The sequence below is a fragment of the Parasteatoda tepidariorum genome, chromosome X1, assembly GCF_043381705.1.
Source record: "Parasteatoda tepidariorum isolate YZ-2023 chromosome X1, CAS_Ptep_4.0, whole genome shotgun sequence".
NCBI lineage: Eukaryota > Metazoa > Arthropoda > Arachnida > Araneae > Theridiidae > Parasteatoda > Parasteatoda tepidariorum.
In genome coordinates, this window is record NC_092214.1 from 83898495 (window position 1) to 83913189 (window position 14695).

The 14695-nt window shown below is 29.0% G+C and overlaps 2 protein-coding genes across 2 annotated transcripts in view; both read left to right on the plus strand.

Annotated features, from left to right (window-relative positions):
- Positions 1 to 1305: 1305 nt before the first annotated feature.
- Positions 1306 to 4871, plus strand: LOC139427012 (uncharacterized). Its single transcript, XM_071187294.1, has 3 exons — positions 1306 to 1560; positions 2852 to 3845; positions 3937 to 4871. Exons 1-3 carry the CDS (start codon positions 1306 to 1308, stop codon positions 4869 to 4871), a joined length of 2184 nt encoding a protein of 727 aa, XP_071043395.1.
- Positions 4872 to 7069: 2198 nt separating this feature from the next.
- Positions 7070 to 14695, plus strand: part of LOC107455240 (vascular endothelial growth factor A) — a 58499-nt gene continuing 50873 nt past the window's right edge. The window contains exon 1 of the mRNA XM_016072743.3: positions 7070 to 7806. Coding sequence (XP_015928229.1) covers positions 7723 to 7806 — 84 coding nt within the window. The 5' untranslated portion in view covers positions 7070 to 7722. The remainder of the gene's footprint in view (positions 7807 to 14695) is intronic.

Genomic DNA, 14695 nt, shown 5'->3' on the forward strand with positions numbered 1-14695 from the left:
GCAAGCTGAGATCAGAATAAAAAAGTATCTTTGTTCTGTTAAAACAATTCAATGATGTGATTATAAGCAAAGTATTTTTCCCTATCTTGTATGTTTTACATAGCTAACCATTACATTCATTTATGGCTAGCATAGTATTTTAGTTACATTCTTTTACATGGTCCACAGTATAAGCAGGGATATTTTCGATAAAAAAAATAAAAGACTAGCAGTTATTGTGGATAAGCATTCAGAGTAAAGTAGTATGCGCCAAATTATTTGATCTTTAAGATTAAACTACTTCTAACTGAATAAACTATATAATAGTGAAACTATTTAACTATTTTAAGCACTATATTTTGCTTATCTATATTTTTTTTCTTTCTTTTTTGTTTTTTTGGATTTCCTCTTTTTTACTTTCTGACTACTCTCTATCCCTGAATTTGTGACTAATTAATGTGACGAGATTAATTGCTTTAATTCATTGCATTATTATATGCTTTTTTGATTTCTTTTTCACAAGAGGTGATTGTGGAACAACTAGTGCAAGTAATGATTCTAGAGAAATATAACATCCATATACATTGAGCAAAAATGTGTCAAAATAGCTCCGAAACAAATAATAGTCTAATTTAAAAACTCCATGTTTTAAAACATCGTATACTCATTTTTGAGCAAAATGAATGTGTTAGCGAGATGTTTTTTCCTTAACGATAGGATTCAAACCAAGGACTTCCGGTTTCGTGGTAAGATGAGGATGCTCTAACCACCATATTTGTACACTTCAGTACAGAAAAAATTAGTAAATATAGTGGCCGCAGTAATGACACATCATGACATAAATTTCATTCACTTAAAAAATTTTAAGGTATGAGCGAAAGTTGAAATAAGCGATCTCCTGACTGCTATTTGGACCATATTTTCCATATTGGCAATCAGTAAGTCATTACGGCGGCAGCTGTTTAAAGTTTCCTCACACTTCCTAGACTAGGGTGAGTGCGAAAATTAAAAATCAGACTACCCTGAAAAACTTTTAATCCTAATGGTCCGTATTTGTAAGTTACGCTCTTGGCGACGGAGCATCTCCACTTGGCACACTGTAAATACGTCATCTTGGCAAGCAGTCTATGTTTGTACGCCATTACAGTCTACGCTCTACACCCGAAAGGGAAACGCAAATAAACTCCTTTTATACAAACGCTTCTCTTCATTTTTACGCCACCCCTCCGCACATTTTGGTCCTAAGCGAGACGGAGGTGATCCAGAACCTATGGAATACTGAATAAACGCTTTAGATTGAATTTAATAAATTCATCCCGCTAAAATATGGCAAATATCATGGCCTTAAACCGCAAGCGTGGCAGCATTAAAAACCAGCTTACGAAACTAAATAATGTCCTCACCGAAGGTCTAGACAATATGGACATTTCTGAGCTCCAGGCTCAATTGGATATTGTGCTTAGTATCCAACAGAAATTCGAAACGCTAAGAGATGACTACTACAAAATCGCAGAGGAAGAAGATTTCCAGAAAGTCGAGGCCTCTCTCTTCGAAGTGGATGACGACATTCAAAAATTAGAGGTAAGCCTCTAAACCTCTATTAATAAATCAAAAACTATAAACATTGACATTGTGCAAAATCAAAGTGTTGATAATTTTATTATCAGTGATCAGCCTAAAAAGGCGAAAATTAAACTCCCGAAAATCTCACTTCCTTTTTTCAACGGAAAATTCGAGGAATGGAACTTGTTCAAAACGCAATTCAATAGCCTAATTAGTGAGAATCCGGAACTTTCGGAAAACGAAAAACTGCATTACCTACGAGGATCCTTAAGGGGTGAAGCGAAGGTAGTAGAAACGTCAGACTATAATTTTGAATCATTATATAAAGCCTTAGAACAACGATATGAAAATAAAAGACTTATAGTTGATTGCCACATCAAAAACATACTTAAAATCCAACCTATTAAACAAGAATCTGCCAGAGAACTTCGTAATATTTTGGACAATATCAAGAAAAATCTTAGATCATTAAAAATACTAGATTTTAATAGAGACAAACTTTCTAATGTTTTTTTATTAAATATCATTCTGGATAAATTAGATCGCGAAACTAAACAATTGAAATTGTAAACAATTTGAATTGACTCTTGAAGATAATGAAGTTCCTGATTTTGACACATTTTTAGAATTTTTAGAAAGAAGATACCAATTATTAAACAGTATTAATGCGAACATCCCATCTAAATTTAATTCTGATCGATTGAAGTCCTTTTTAGTTAAATCGAACAAATTTCAAAAATTATGTTTCGCGTGTAAATCTCCATCACATGCATTATATCATTGTGATGAATTTAAAACGATGAAATTATCAGAACGAATAAATTTGGTGAATAAAAATAAGCTCTGCTATAATTGTTTAAGCGATTTCCCTCCTTTCAATCAATGCAATTCGAAAAGTGCTTGTTTTGTGAGTAAAAAAAAATTGAATCATCACACATTGCTTAATGAATATTCTACACCGTCAATCATGACAACTAGTCATAACATTCAAAGTGAAACCAGACTCGCGACGCCTACTCTCTCTCGAGAAAGAAATCCACAAATTAACAATTCAGGAGCAATTAATATGCAGGTGCCAGAAAACCCTCGTCTTTCGTTTTTCTGTAACGGAAATAAGAGCATTTTGATAAACACAGCAATAATACATGTCAGAGACGCTTGGGGAGAATTCAAACCCTTACGAGGTGTCCTTGACTCAGCTAGCGAGAGTTCTTTCCTCTCCTCCTCCGCTGCAGACTTTTTGGGATTGAAAAAATAAAAAATAAACATTCCTATTTGCGGTTTGAATGATACATCATTAAATATAAAGAAAAAAGTATTTGCTTTTTTATCGAATGAAAATATGGATTCGCATTGGGAAATAGATTTATTAATTGTTCCCAATATAACAAATTTCACACCTTCTAAAAAATTAAATGTTTCGAACTTAAACATTCCTAGGGAAGTTAAATTAGCTGATCCATCATTTTTTATTCCTCAAAAAATAGACATTCTATTAGGCGCAGAATTGTTCTTTTCATTATTGAATGACGATAAAATAAAACTGGCAGACAACTCATTCTTGCAATCAAGTTATTTCGGTTATCTCGTATCAGGTGTTATTTCAGACAATAATTTTTATAACACTTCTAAACATTGTTTTTTAACTAAAAACTTAGACATTCTTAACAATACTCTCAAACGATTCTGGGAAATTGAAGAAATCGAATCAAACGAAACTTGCAGCGATGAATTAAAGTATTGTAACGAACATTTCGCTAAATCGCATTATAGAAAACCGGATGGTAGATACGTTGTGGAAATGCCATTCAAACCTGATTTTTCCGAAGAAATGTTAGGAAATTCTAAGGCAGTCGCATCAAAGAGACTAGACCAGTTATGGACGCGTTTAGAACGCGATCCCGCCATGCAAATGCTTTATTCAGATTTCCTCAGCGAATATGAATTATTACAACATATGGAAGAGATGAAGGAAAATTCAGGTGTCGAAACCGGATACTATCTACCACATCACGGTGTCTTACGCCCATCAAACAAAACTACTAAACTTCGTGTAGTTTTCAACGCGAGTTCGAAAACTTCCAGTAGACATTCTTTAAATGATTTACTGTGCAAGGGAGGAGTACTTCAAGAAGATCTCTTCTCGATCCTAATTAGATTTAGAAAACACGCTTATGTATTTACAGCAGATAGAAAACAAATGTTCAGGATGATTGAGGTTAATCCTTCGCAAACCAAGCTTCAAAGAATGTGGAAGAACAGTAATCATGGAATCGGAAAATGTACTCTTAAAAATTGTGCAGGTAAAGTATTTTTCTTCTGAGATCTCTGCTTTAGAAAAACGATCGCCAGTTCCCTCTACCAGTAAGCTAAAATTTCTTAATCCTTTCATAGATCCATCCGATGGACTAATTAGGGTAGGTGGCAGACTTGCGCATTCTAATTTAAAGTTTAATCAGAAACATCCAGTCATTCTTCCGGCAGGAAATAAAATAGTTGAGTTCATATTTCAGTACTATCATAAACGAGATTTCCATGTAGGCCCTCAAGCCCTTCTAAATACTGTACGTTTAAAATATAGGCCCATTGGTGGCAGAAATGCAGCACGCAAGGTCGTTCACGAGTGTGTCGAATGCTTCAGAAACAATCCAGTTGTCGCAAATCAAATTATGGGGGACCTTCCTGCAGAAAGAGTTACACCCAGTTCAGTATTCTTAAATGCAGGAATTGATTTATGTGGACCGTTCGAAATTAAATACAAGGGTCAGAGAAAGGGTACTCTTCAAAAAATATATGTTGCTTTATTTATATGTATGGCGACCAAAGCTGTACACATAGATGTCTCGGATTTAACGTCCGAAGCTCTAATCGCAACCTTAAAAAGATTTTTTGCGCGTCGTGGCAGAAGCTCCATGATTTTTAGCGACAACGCGGCTAATTTTACAGGAGCTTCCGCAGAACTTAAACGCTTATACAAACTAATGTTAAGCAGCGAAGACGTTTCGAATATGCTTTCCTCCGAAGGCATCAGATGGACATTTTTGCCTCCTAGGGCTCCCAACTTTGGCGGTCTTTGGGAGGCAGGAGTGAAATCTTTTAAATACCATTTCAAGAGAGTGGTAGGCTCCGCAAGACTAACGCTTGAACAGTTTTTAACAGTAATCACTCAAATAGAGGGTATCCTCAATTCGCGACCTCTCACTCCTCTACCAACTGATACTGACGAATTTCAAGTTATAACACCGGCTCATTTCCTTATAGGAAAACCTATAAATTCGATACCAGAACCTAACTTCATCGACAAAAGAGACAATCTTCTAAATAGATGACAAAGGGTTCGAAAATTAGTTCAAACTATTTGGAGACATTGGCAAAACAGTTATTTGAGCCATTTGCAACAACGCTCAAAGTGGCTGCTCAAAAAGCAAAATTTATGTCCTGGCATGCTAGTTCTTGTAAAGGACATCCAACTTCCAACCTATCAGTGGCCTTTAGGTCGAATCATTAGAGTAATTTCAGGTTCAGATGGCAACGTTAGAGTTGCAGATATTCGCACAGCGAAAGGAAATTTTCGAAGGCCAATTTCAAAAAGTTGCATTTTGCCTATTGTAGATAATTTTGAGTTGAATTGAAATGTTCATTTGTATCTGTTTAATTATTACACTGATTGTATTCATTTACTAATTGAATGATTATTTAGTTGTTTTATTTCTTTTACTTTCATTTGTAAGAATAGTGATGTAACTTAATATATATATTTTTCCTTATTGAAACATATGCATATTTCAACGCCGGGCGGGATGTTCCGTATTTGTAAGCTACGCTCTTGGCGACGGAGCATCTCCACTTGGCACACTGTAAATACGCCATCTTGGCAAGCAGTCTATGTTTGTACGCCATTACAGTCTACGCTCTACACCCGAAAGGGAAACGCAAATAAACTCCTTTTATACAAACGCTTCTTTTCATTTTTACGCCACCCCTCCGCACACCTAATGATCGGATTTTCACGTTCTAGAACTCAATCACCTCGAAATATGTTAATTAGTTACTGCAGACTATATTTAAGCACAAAACGTACTTTATCTGAATAAAGATACTATTTTTTCGAGGGACTAGGATTTCTGTCCCCCAAACTATAGTCCCCATACTTTGGTCAAGAGAGCTGTCCAAAGCTTTCGTGTTAATTTTATTTTTTGCGTATTTCTTCGTATCTCGAGAATTTTTGAAGCGGATAGAAATTTTTTTGCACACAGCTCTAAAATTCGTTTATTCAAAGATAATTTCATGCAAAATAAATATTTATTATTTTTTAAAATTATTTTACAATTTTCATTTATTTTCCATTAAATATTTATTATTTTGTATTAATTTACTTAATAATAATCGAAAAATTTTTGAATTGTAAGGTGCAAAATTTTTTACATCGTTTTAAAGGGTTTAATTTTACATGACAGAATACAAAATTTGAGCGAAATCGGTCGAATAATTCTTGATAAAATTTAATTTTTAAAATAGGGATTATTTAATATTTGATTTCTCAGGAACTATTCAAGCGATTTCATTAATATTTTGTATTTTGCCTATTTAAATTACATTCTTTATAATTTTGTAACAAATTGTATACCCTACAGTTCAAAATTTTTTCGGATTTTATTAAATAAAATAGTAAAAAATAATAAATATTTACTAAAAGTTATATTTGTCAGTGAATTATCTTTGGATAAACGAATTTTATAGTTGTGTGCAAAATTTTTTTAAATTCGCTTAAAAAGAAAAGTTCTCGAGATATGGCGAAATACGCAAAAATTAGCATTAAGGGGTCCAAATTTTGGACAGCCCTTCTGACCAAACTATGGGGACCATATTTTCCCGATTGCGACTACCTCCCATATTTTAGGGATCAAAAATCCGAATCCATCGAAAATAAAGTATGTTTATTCAGAGAAAGTACGTTTTTGTGTCTTTCGTAACTTAAGTGGTTAGATCATTCTACTAGAAACGCGGAGGTTATTGCTTCGCAACCAGCGGCTGCCAACGAACATCTCTCTTATACACATTTTCTTCTCAACATGCATTTTGCTTAAAAATGAATACACGGTTTTGAAATTTGATTATTATTTATTTTGGAGTTACTTTAACACTTTTTTTGCTCAATTTTGAGAAACTCTTTTTTTCTGTGTATATGTTTCTAGTTAGAAATATATAATGCGTTTAGTAATTTTTCTTGTTAATATGGATTTTAAATAACTGATTTGATATTTTCATGAGGAAGATTTATAAGTAAGTTAAGTATTGAGTAAGTTATAGGTAAGTATGTGTTAAATTTTTGATTATGCTCGTTGAAATACAAAAAATGGCACTAAGTTAATTATAAACCATCTAATTATAACTCAGCATCAAGCAACTCAGACATGATTTTTCCAACTTGCGATAACGTATCGTTAATCTTTAAACTCTAAAAAAAGAAACAAATAAATAAATGTAAATAAAAAGGAGTAAAATGAAAAGTAAAATAAAAATATATTGAGACTGTAAAATTAGATTAGTATAGAATAAGATTAGTATAAAATAAGCGTCATAAAGAAAGAAGGAAAATCTGAAATTATCTTTGCTCATGTAACAATAGTGCTTCCCGAATTGTTTGAAGAGTTTTTTATGACCCCGAATGTACTCAGCAATAATTTGAATTTTAAATTTTAGAAATGTGTACTTTAACAGTTCTATTCCCCTTTAAGATTTGTACCCGTGATTGACCATCACTCGATTCAACGCCGATGAAAAAGACGCTTGAATAATCATTAAGTAGTGTCATCACATATCAATGGAACTTTTCACTCGTTTTTTGTTGGCATACGGAAAAAATTTTTTTGGTTACAAACAATTCAACTCTTGATTCCATGGGCTTTTCCTACCTTAGGGGCCAAAGGTCAAGGTTGTGAAATAGTCGTGCACTGTTTGTCCCAGTCCCGTAAATCACGTGCTCGTCCTGGCGTGTCATCTAACTGCAAGTGACACAAATCGGTTGTGACGTCACCAAACAACGGCCATTATTCGTTGTCATGGCAACTGCTTAGCGTTCCCCACACTGAATTCTGTAGTTCATATTAAAAAGCTAAGCGGTCTAGTATTAGTTACTTACTCATGTAAAACATGATTTCGTGATCGGCCAGGTCAGCTATGATCCCCTGGCTGACGGAGTTCGTGCTCGTTGTAGCCAGTGTATTGGCTGTCCTTAGTAATCCCCTTAATAGGAGAGCAGAAGTATGTTAAATATTTTATACTCTTTATTTTCTTTCTTAAAAAATTTTAACACAATTTTTTTTTTTGTGTGGATAATTTTAAGTTATATTTTAAAATTTGGTTACTCTATAATGTGTGTTGTAAAATGTTTTTTTAACCTTAGGAAAATGAGAAAAAATCAGAATTTGTCGTACAGTTTGCAAAAATTTTTTCTGTAAGACGTGTATCTTTATATATTGCAAAACATTTTTATTACTGTTATAGACATAACAAGGTTTTACTTAAATAAAATTAAAAAGGAAAATCATGCCGGCAATTTTTTGTTGGAGATGTTTTTTTTTTTTTGTGANAAAAGAAAAAAAAAAAAAAAAAAAAGGAAATTTTAAGTACCTTACTACTAAAATAGAAATAAAATATTATAGAATGCAGTTTTCATCGTTATAATGTATAATTATATTTTTATCACTATTTCTTTTTTTTTTTTTGAATCATATTTTGCTTAATTAAGTAGTAAGTGTTTTCTTTTACATTTTTTTTTCAATTATCTTTTAAATGTTTGGATTTTTTTTTATTTTATAAATCTGTGTTTACTTTCTTCATAAAGTCAACTGGCTCGCAAATCAAAACCTCCATTAAGTGCATTTAAAAAAATTACAATTTTTATAAAAACTTTCCTTAAAATATTTATTAAAAATTACTCTCTTAAGATGCCTTGCATGGAGAGATTTGTTGACAAACAAAGACGCTAAGTAAATGAGCGCTTCTCGCCATGTCATAAAAAGGACTTAATTTCTTGAGTCCACCAAACAAACCCTTTTTTATTTTTAAAGATTATTTATCGTAAATTTATCATAACGTGATAGATAAATTGTAGCATTATAAAAAATATTTTGACTTTAAATTTTGATTGTTTGTTCAATCTAAAATTTCATTTACTAATTGATAGAGAGCTGTTTGAAGACATAGAAATAGTTTTAAAAAAGAAAATTTGCATGATTTATTTATTATGATTATTTGCATATTTAATTAGTGTTTTTAATCCATGGAAAACCATAAAAAATGTAAATAAATCGATATTTTGTTGTAAGTTGTATGTAATTGTTGTAAGTAATTTTTTATGATTAAAATATGAACAAATTTAACAATCGTGTATTATTTTCAAAATATTTTAGGATAAGCTTTTACATTTTAAATTATTTACAAATATTATGTGAAATTTCCCCTTTAAGGAAATTTTTTTTCGTATTATTTATTTAATAATAGAATTATTATTTGTTACGTAATTATTTATCTAAAAATAAATGCTTAAAGTTTGTTATTTTGCAAAAATCATTGTTAATTAATACCGTAATAAGAAAATCAGGGTTTAAAGGTTTTTAAGTTTAGATTTTTTAGTACATATATTCATAGTATTTTAAACCAATTGTTAATTTGTTAAATTCCCTTAAAATGCGTTTGTAAATTTTGCCTACAACTTTAGAATGCTCTTTCTTAATAGTTTATGGTAATTTACATTTTTTAAAAGAAAACGATAAGCAATAGTTCAATTATTCTTCTGGAATAGCATAATAGGAAAACGGTACATTCAATTTTTCTAAAAGAAATAAATTATCATTAGTTTTAAAACTTTACACATGCTACAAAATTATCATTTAAAAAAAATCTAGTTTTCATCGTGATATGTGTAATCTGCTTCTACAACAAAGAATTAAAACCGAATATTAAGAAAAAAAAGTGCTAAATTTTGAATTGTTTCCTATAAAAAATGTAGTTTAACGACTTTTTTATTATTTAAAAGAAGACATATTAATACACATTTTGTTTAACAAATTATTTTGCTGCAATTAAGTTGCTCAAAAGTTACTGATTAATTTTAAGTAGAAATTATTTCGCATATAATTCTTATGTGATTAAAATATGTATGTTATCTTACCCTATATTATAATAGAAAAACCACCATTATACCTTTAATATTTAAGCCATTTTTTTTTAAAAAAAAGCCCCGTTTCGTAATGTTATAAGGTCAGTTTTCAGTATAGCAATAATTTAACGAAAAGTGAAATTTTATTAAAATGGCTTAAGAAGTATCTAACTACGAAAATACAGATGAAAAGTTCAGCGAAACAAATCGAATTTAGAAAAGTTTTTAACATTGTCTAGGATAATTACACACGAAGAAAAAATTCCAGAAAAATTGACGTACTGTATGTTAATGACATTTCTGGTGAAAAAAAATGAAAAACATTTTTGATAAAACCAAAATGTATGGTTATTCTGGTTTTTCAAAATTATAGTTCTTAATATCACACATTTAGTAAAAATGAAGAGTAAATTTAACCAAATAAATGATTTTTATGGCGTGCTCTGAGGTATTATGATTAAACTACCAAATTTTATCTCATTTACTAAATTTTAATACATATTACAAAAACATATTCTACTGTTAATTTTACCGAAATCATTACCAAAGCGCTTCGGTAAAAATTACCGAGCTTTTGGCGTTCTCATAGCGCCAGAAACACGGTAAATTTTACAATATTCTGATAGATTTGACTATATTTTTCTTCTCAGTTAATAATGGCTCCGACTTTCCGATTACGGCAGTTTTTAATTCCATAATGATCTAAAGCTGGCTAGTTGATTCAGTACTTTGTATAGGATTTGGTATAAATATGTATATAATAAAATAGGTTATAATAAAGTAGGTATATAATTAAATAGGTTACACATAGTGTGACTCCGATTCAATTTGGCAAATTTTTTTAAAATCATGAAATGATTAAAAACTATCTTAACGATTTTGTCACCATACTGGATGCATATTGAAGTATATAGAGCAACTATACTAAGTAAAATTCATTATACTTTTAGACATTAAAATTTAAACAATTAAAACTGCTTTTAGAAAATATATAGCTAAGTTCTTTTTACTTATATGATTTGCTTTTATATCTTAATACTAAAATATATTTGAAAATAATACATTAATGAAAAATCGATTATTTTAAATGATAAATTTCACTTAAACTAATTTTACATGAAATTAATATGTATTTTACAAAACATATGGTGCTTGAATTTATTTAATTTTTCTTATGAAATTAAATAATATATGTTTTAACAATAAATATTCGTTAATTTGCAATGCTGTTAAAAGTGATTAAATTTTTTTTAATAAAAGTCAACAAAAATATATTGTTAAAACTTTTTGATTGTTTTATAACAAATTTTGTTTGTGGAAAGCAAAGTTTATTATATTTACTCTGAAACATATTCATATATCTTATTTTATGAAGCAAAGTGTTTTGTTCAATATTTCAAATAGTTAAAACTGAGGAAGTTAAAAATGAAAAACTTTGAAAATCAAACAAATATATATTTTGTAATATACAAATGTGTCTTAAAAATATGCGTAAAAAGTATTCTCAGTAAAATCCAAATAACTTATCAAGATATCTCTCTCAATCAAATAGCCATAAGTAAGTTGTTCTTTTTGTATTTAGTTCATTTTAAATATTCTAGAGTTAGTGCTTTTCAGAATATTTAAAATCTGAAAATGTTCTTGTTTAACCCAAAACATTCTGATTTTAATAACTTATTCTATCAGATGTTTTAATTCATATGTAATTTATTATCAGTGTACTGTGAGGTTATTTTTTTTTTCACTTAATAATGCATATAAGTAATTTATTTGTATTCAGAAACACTTAGTTACAAATAACTTTTGTTATGGTAAGTTATTTTTTATAAAAAATATTTAAGACTTTCATCGGAGGTAAAATTACTTTGAAAATAGGTAAGATACTTTCCAACTCAAAGAGTAAGTAAATAATATTATAATTTTTCATTCTTTTATATTTGATAAAAATAAACATTTAGTTATTGCTTTAGTTTTTGATATGTTTCACAACAATATGCCATATAAGTTTTTCATATTTTTCTATTTTTTTATATTTTTATTTGTTTCACATTTTTGTATATAATGTTAGTGTAGACATGTTTACCTAATATTGAAAATTTTTTTTTAAAGCGAATATACTTTGTTCTTTTGGAATTTGTAATTATATCATACTGTTTTGGTTATACATATTTATAATAAAAATGAGAATTATAAAAATCGCAATCTTGAATACTACTAATATTAATTATCATTTATGTGTGTTTTGTTTATTTTAATGAAACTTTATAGACTATGTTTATATATCGCACCACATTTAAATTAGTTTTGAAATTAATAAAAAAAAATAATTATTAGAATAAATTTTATCTTCTTAAATACCAATGAGTATTCATTATGTTATGTTTTTTAAAGTTTTATTGAAGAATATTCCGGTTTGTTACAATTTGAAACTGCGTATTGGCGTTATTCTTTCATCTCTTATAAAACATTGTAACGGTTCACTATAAGGATAAATAGTGAAATGTTTTCACTGGAATTCATACAGTTTAAAATTTTAAATATTATATTATTCACTTGGAATAAATTCCTTATATTTTTTTTAATGTTTTTCATGTATGTTTTTTTTTTTTTTTTTTTTTTTTTTTTTTTTTTTTTTTTTTTTTTTTTTACAGTTCCTTTGAAATTTAAATCTCTTACAATCAAACTTAAAAGTAGAGTAGGTAAAATAGTTAGTGAAATCAGTTACTAATGTTTTTTGGTTTTTATTTTGTTTTTATCTATATTGTAAAACAAATGATTATATTCATAATAAAAAAAATTTTCAAAACTGCAGAATATGTTAAAATTTGCCGAGTTTCTGGCTCTATGAGAACGCTAAAAATCTCAGTAATTTTTATTAAAACGCTTTGCTAATGATTTTGGTAAAATTAACAATGAAATAGTGTTTCATAATGTAGGATAAAATTTGGTAAATGTGGTAAAAATTGGTACTTTTATCATGATACTTTAGATAAAAGTACCCAATACTTTCCATCATGACAGTTATCGTGATAGCATAAAAATCATTTATACGGTTACATTAATTTTTCAGTTTTGTATTTTTTCTAAATGAGAATAATAATAATTTTGAAAACCAGAGTTTTCGGTAAGCCGTTACCATATGAATGAAAAGTTGTCAAATGAATGGTTTAAATATCGTATATTCTGTATTTATAAACCAGAATGTTTTCTTCTTGCACTATAAGATATACTGCAAACTTCCCATCTCTGCTTTTCAATAAAAGAAAAAAATTAAAATTTAACTGGATAAAAAAATTAAAATTTAACTGGATAAAAAAATTAGAATTTAATAATGATAGTAATTTCTTCTTTATTTGTTTTCATTGTATCTTATTTAAATTAAATGTTAAGTGAATCGCTTAAAAGTATGTATTTTATTTAAATGCTTTCTTTCACAATTAGTATTAGAAAGTTAATGCAAATGTAATTTTAATTTTCGAGTTCTCTAAAAAAATTACGGAAATATGTCAAAAATATATAAAGATAAAAAAAAGCAGATTTAAGCAACAACGACGCTTTATTGCATTAATTTACGTGTTCTACATGAGTGATTTACCGATTGCTTTGTCATATAACACAATGACAGTTTTGTTTCTATGAGACTAAAATCAATATTATAGAGCATACCAGAAACAAAGTAGACTATGTTAGTAACTATTCCTTCACATTACGGAACATTAAGGCGAATTTATGACGTGTATTATACCATATGAACGATTTTTTTTTGCTGTTATTAATTTAAAAAGCAAATAAATTTGGAAATAATACAGCTGTTTGGAGAATTCTTTGGAAACACCTGATAGAGAACATTACAAAATTCGGGAAAAATCTGTCTTACTTGATGAACATACAAAAATTATTATTAATATATAATTATTAAGAATATGAAAAATCTTCAGGGGGTATGAAATATTAGAATAATTTATTGAGTGAATTATTTTCAGTAATACACATTATGAAATATCTGAAAATGTGAAAATTTGACGATAATAATTTTGAAATGATTTACAATAATTTACAAGCATCGTTTTAAAGGACACGGTAAATCTTTATAGTTTGCAATAAAAATGCTCCGATGTTGTTTTAGCAAAGTTTCTGTCAGGAAGTTACATATTTTATTTATTGAAACAAAATCAAGTAAACATTAGGTAATATCAAAAGTTTGTGCTTGATCTGGATTGCATAGAAAATAAATGAAGTGTTGTTATGAGTGTCGATTTGATGTGGAATAAAAATTGTCTGAAACGCTGTGAGAGAAATACAGAAAATAATAGAAAATGATTTATTAATTGAGGAATAAATACTTTTTTCATTATGTTTCATATCAGACTCAAAACTTTTGTAATTACCCGATATAAAAGTAAACTTTGTAAAAATAAATTTTAACTACCATCATGTGGGGCTACTTTGTGCAGCGGGGGCTACTTTGTGCAAATTCGAATTTGGCACTTTTCAAGTGCTGCTATTCAGTATTATATTTTTTTCACGTTAAAAATGTGTGGAATTTGAAGATAAAAGTCTCCTCTATTACTGCAAACATTTTTTCGAATTTTAAAATAATCTCAGAGTGTGTTTTGTTTATCCAATGTCAACAACTTTCCGAGAACGTCGGACGTCGAAAAGTGTGCGTGGAAACTTTAGCTGTGAAATGCAAAGACGTTGATAAAACAATTGTCGTAAGTGCAAAATTTTTTATTTATATATTAATAAACAATTATATCATGTTAGTGTTAAAAAATTTTGAAAATTAATAACGAATAAACGGAAAATGAAAAAAAAATGCACTGTGGGGCTACTTTGTGCGAAGTTTCATTCGTTTTTTTTTTCGACAAGAAAATGCTCAGACGTTATAAAAAAAAAAATACCTGGAACGAGAAACTACCTTGATTACACTTTAGAAAAGCTGCAACAATGTTTGCAAGCAGTTGCTGGTGGTATGTCGATTGCAGA